The sequence below is a fragment of the Austrofundulus limnaeus genome, unplaced genomic scaffold (assembly GCF_001266775.1).
Source record: "Austrofundulus limnaeus strain Quisiro unplaced genomic scaffold, Austrofundulus_limnaeus-1.0 Scaffold104, whole genome shotgun sequence".
In the NCBI taxonomy this organism is placed as follows: Eukaryota; Metazoa; Chordata; class Actinopteri; order Cyprinodontiformes; family Rivulidae; genus Austrofundulus; species Austrofundulus limnaeus.
The window spans coordinates 13,653-18,032 of NW_013952506.1; the positions used below are offsets into that span (position 1 = coordinate 13,653).

The 4,380-nt window shown below is 33.0% G+C and overlaps 1 protein-coding gene across 2 annotated transcripts in view; it reads left to right on the forward strand.

Annotated features, from left to right (window-relative positions):
* Positions 1–4,380, forward strand: part of rfx7b (regulatory factor X7b) — an 18,739-nt gene that overhangs the window by 2,796 nt on the left and 11,563 nt on the right. For both annotated transcript variants that reach the window (XM_014013565.1, XM_014013566.1), the window contains exons 2-3: positions 580–613; positions 2,611–2,696. In XM_014013565.1, coding sequence (XP_013869019.1) covers positions 580–613; positions 2,611–2,696 — 120 coding nt within the window. The remainder of the gene's footprint in view (positions 1–579; positions 614–2,610; positions 2,697–4,380) is intronic.

Below are 4,380 nucleotides of genomic sequence, written 5' to 3' on the forward strand. Positions count from 1 at the left end.
ACACACACACACACACACACACACACACACACACACACACACACACACACACACACACACACACACAGAGTCAGGAGGTTCAGGTGGAGGCCACAGTTTTTCCATAAACCCCATCAGTGTAATAACAGCGGGTGGCGGCTCTGGTCAAGAGTGAAGGAAAAATTAACTAATTGCTCAAAATCTGTGTGGTAAAGTGCACACATTTCATTTTTAAGGTGTTACATACAAAAGCAGAATTAAGTGTAGAAACCTTAATTTTTCTTGTGTGTGTGTTTACATGTTTTAAAGCTTGATTTCTTAATGTTTAGTCCGACAGCCGGATATAAAGTGTGTCATTTTAACTCTAGTGAAAATGCAATAAATGAATGAGTGAATCCTTTCTAAAGCCAACACATGTTGTGATACATGAGCAGAAAAAAAAAGAATATGCCTAATTATGTGATGATGATGCAAACTATTCATAAAGCCTCACTGTGCACAGGCTGACTGGTTTTATATAATAATTAATAAATCAATAAGGAGTGATGGCGAGTTAGAATTGGTTCACTTTCCTGATTTTTATTCTTTTTCTCCTTGTAGCAAATCTGTACAATCAAAAGTGGACAGCATATTGGTGAGTATCCACAAACACTTATCTTGTAAAAATGTTTTGTTATTGACTTACATGTAAATATTAAGGTGTTTTAATCACCTGAAGGTATCTAAATTTCATCATTCAGTCGCTACGGCACAAATTTATTTAATGATAAAATGTTTTTTGTTGTACTTTGAGCAACGTGAATGCATGTGAGCATGTAAATATACAAACGTTTTTATTTTCAGAAATATTAATGTAGAAATTTACACAAAATATGTGATATTTAAACATAAAATATTGGTTTAAAAATATGTACTGTTTTATTTTCTGACAAGGACTCAGATCAGATAAAGGCTATTTTTGTCCTCGCGTGAAAATCTATTTCTGCACGTTTTACTGTGGATTTCTTTGAACTGAAGCCTCTTTTTTTTTCTTTTGCAAAGCAGCACGAGTGAAATCAAAGCAACAGTAAAAGGCTTTGACTACAGCCACACACACCTTAAAATCCAAATATTAATTTTGGTTTGACTTTAGTCTATTTCTCCTAAAAAATGTTCTTTGTTTTGCTTTTCCAATGCTTACATACCAAGGCAAATAAGTTTAAAGTAAAGTCTAAATAAAACACAACATAAACTAGCTTTTTTACACAAAATATTTCACATATTTTACATTGAATAAATATTTGATTAAATATATTTAATCTTTAATTTAAATATATTAATATATTTATATTTAGTGTTTCTAAACTGTACTATACAGCAGATTAGTTGCTTGGTTTTAACTACAGATTCAAGTATTGTGTAATTAAGTGCTGTTTTAAAGCATTTTAGGGTTTGTAATAAAAAGACATTAAATTGGTATGAACAGTAAATTGAAAACAAAATGATATTTTTTTTCATGTGATATAAAAGAATCATTATTGTGATTCAGGGTTTAAATTTATATATAACATGTTGGACCGGTTAAAAATATTTAGATTTAGACTTGATCTAAAATAAAAAAGAAATAAAAACTGAAAAAACATCTCAGGAAGTAAAAAACAAAACAAAACAAAAAAACCAAACATAAACAAACAACATAACTAAAACGTTAAACACCCACCATGAGCTTCTTCAGTTGAGTTCTAGTGTTGGAAAATAGCACCAAGTACAGAATTTGTGACGTACCTGCTTGCCATACATACACTTCACAGCTCCCTGCTGTGGTTGCAGAACATGAAACTTTTCCACACTCAGCTGATTTGAGACAAACAAGCAGCCATTCATGCTTTGTTGTAGAGAAAAAAAATTCCCTCTGCATCTTTTCTGTTGCAAAGTACAATAAAAAAGTACCCATCTGTACCGTGACAGTTTGATATAAATACACATACTGTGAGTACCTCAAATCAAATGATTTTATCTTGTAAAACATTGCTGGTTTATTGGAGTCTTTATCTGTAGTTTTTGCATTTATTGTGGGACTTTTAATGATTTTGTTTGTATTATTAAAACACAAATAAAATATTTAATCTAAAAGTGCGTTATATTGTAGCTTAAAGAGATTGTCTTACAAGGCAAACATACCTTTATTTGTTTTTTTTAAATTAGAATCCTAATTTAGTTTCTATCCACTCCGTCAGACCCGTAAAAGCGGCGTGTAGTAAATTGTTTTCATTCACAGCTTATTGGCTGACAGCTCTCACCTCATTCATTTAAGTGTGGGTTTCCATGGCAACAAAGAGGCAAATAGACGAGGAAGAGGTGACATGGATCCATTCTTAGAATCCAGCTGAAGGGCACTTAAAGTGGTGAGATGGTTGCTCCTCGCTGGGTATTGTTTAAAAAAATGGATCTATAATTCTTCACCAGACAGCATCTAATTGTATCTTCTTACCATAAAACTTTTTGAACACAGATAATCGTTTAAAACTGTTTTTATTCTGCGTTCAGGATTTTTCTCTCATCGAGGTTTTCTTTTTAAGGATTCCTGATATTAATGCCTCATTTTTTTTTATTTAAAAAAAATGTTGTCTTGTGGTGTTTTTGTTTCCGCAGCAAGATGTTGAGAAGTTTACAGACATTGAAAAACTCTACCTCTACCTTAAGTTGCCTTCTGGTCCCAGCAGTGGCAATGATAAAAGGTATGTCACAGAGAAACACCCAGCAGATGTTGGCCAGTGAGACTTTTTTTTTGTCTTCATTTCTTTCTTTTATGTGTTTTGTTGTGACTCGTTTAAAATGATCTGCACTGTCTTATTGTCTTTATTTGCCAGATGTTAAATTGTAATTTACTGGCTGAAACACAGGCAGGTTATTCACAGCTTATTGTTGATTTTGAAGAGATAGTTCAGATTTTTAGAAGTAGGGGTTCTGTGGAAAGGTGATGAGTATTTAATATCTTACCTGTTGCAGATGGCTCTTTGCACCCCATCATTTTGGAGAAATACGGTTAAATTCTGACTAATGGCTAGTCTATGGCAACGCTCAAATGTTTTGTTTTTCATGTGATCACTATTTTCTAAATATTTCTAAATATTAAATATTTGTCCATTTCCTATTACACACCCACCTGGATTACTGACCTTGGCAGGACACTTGACGGATGTTGTGTGGTAGGGGTGGGTAAAAATATTGATTCCTCAATCCATTGCGAAATATTTTTATTTTACAATTCAACATCGATTCAGAAAATCCCGTGAATTGATTACATCACCTGGCAAGTATTATTGTGCTACTGCTTTATTTTCAGATATTTTATTTCTCATAAATGTTAATGTATATAATTTCTGTCTAAATAGGCAAGAATATAAATATCTAAAAATTATCCACAGGGACTCTAATTAGTTTTTTGTGTATTTTTTTTTATCATGATGTTGATATCAAAGCATTTAAAGCGATATTGAATCGAAATCAAATCAAATCATGACCCAAAGAATTGAAATCAAATTCAGTTGTTAGATTATTAAGAAAACCCAGCCTTAGTAACTGATGCCCGGTCCTGTTGACCGCACAGAGTGCTCTCCTTGGATAATGGTAGAGGAAGCTCTGCGTCTATTTTGACAGGAAATGTCTTCATTTTGTAAGACAGTTCAAATTGAAAGCCTGAATTAACTGCAGGAAACCGATCCATTAATTTATTACATGCCATGACATTTATAAGGAGGGTGATGGAGGGAGTGTGTGGAAAGGAGAAGCAGCTTCCCACCCCCCACCCCCCCAAGGATAACATTATGGGAAGCACCGACCACAGAATTCCATGTAAATTACAGTGTAATGTGAATTTGATGGTGTAAAGGTTTAGGGATACACAATATGAGCCATGTTGCACATTTACTACAACTCCAAAAGGTCTGTTATGTATAGAAATACCATCAATGTCATAATTTTACTGTTTTGAAGGTTGTGATTTAGTTGTAGCTGCAGTCTGTGGTTGTTTAGGTCATTCAAAGAGCTATCTGCATCAGGTAAGATATTGATTGTTCATAACCTTTCTACTGAAGCCGTACTTAAAAAAATCAACTATCCATTTGATTAAAGCTTTTATTTTGTGCTTTTGTAGTGAGGCTGTTGTTCACTTATGAATATTGTTGCTGTCAGGCAGAAACCTTCTATCTCCAAGAACAAAACGGTTTAGAAAATGGGATTTTTTAAAATCTAATTTATATATAATAGTCATTTTGTTTGTCAAATATTTGAAGGAATAAATTGAAGGTCGTTATGTTTTAGATAAATTTATTGATTCTTGTATGAAACAAGGCTGGTCTAATGGATAGACTGTTGCAGAGTAGCATGGAAATTATGTATACAGTGTATGTATGTATGTAT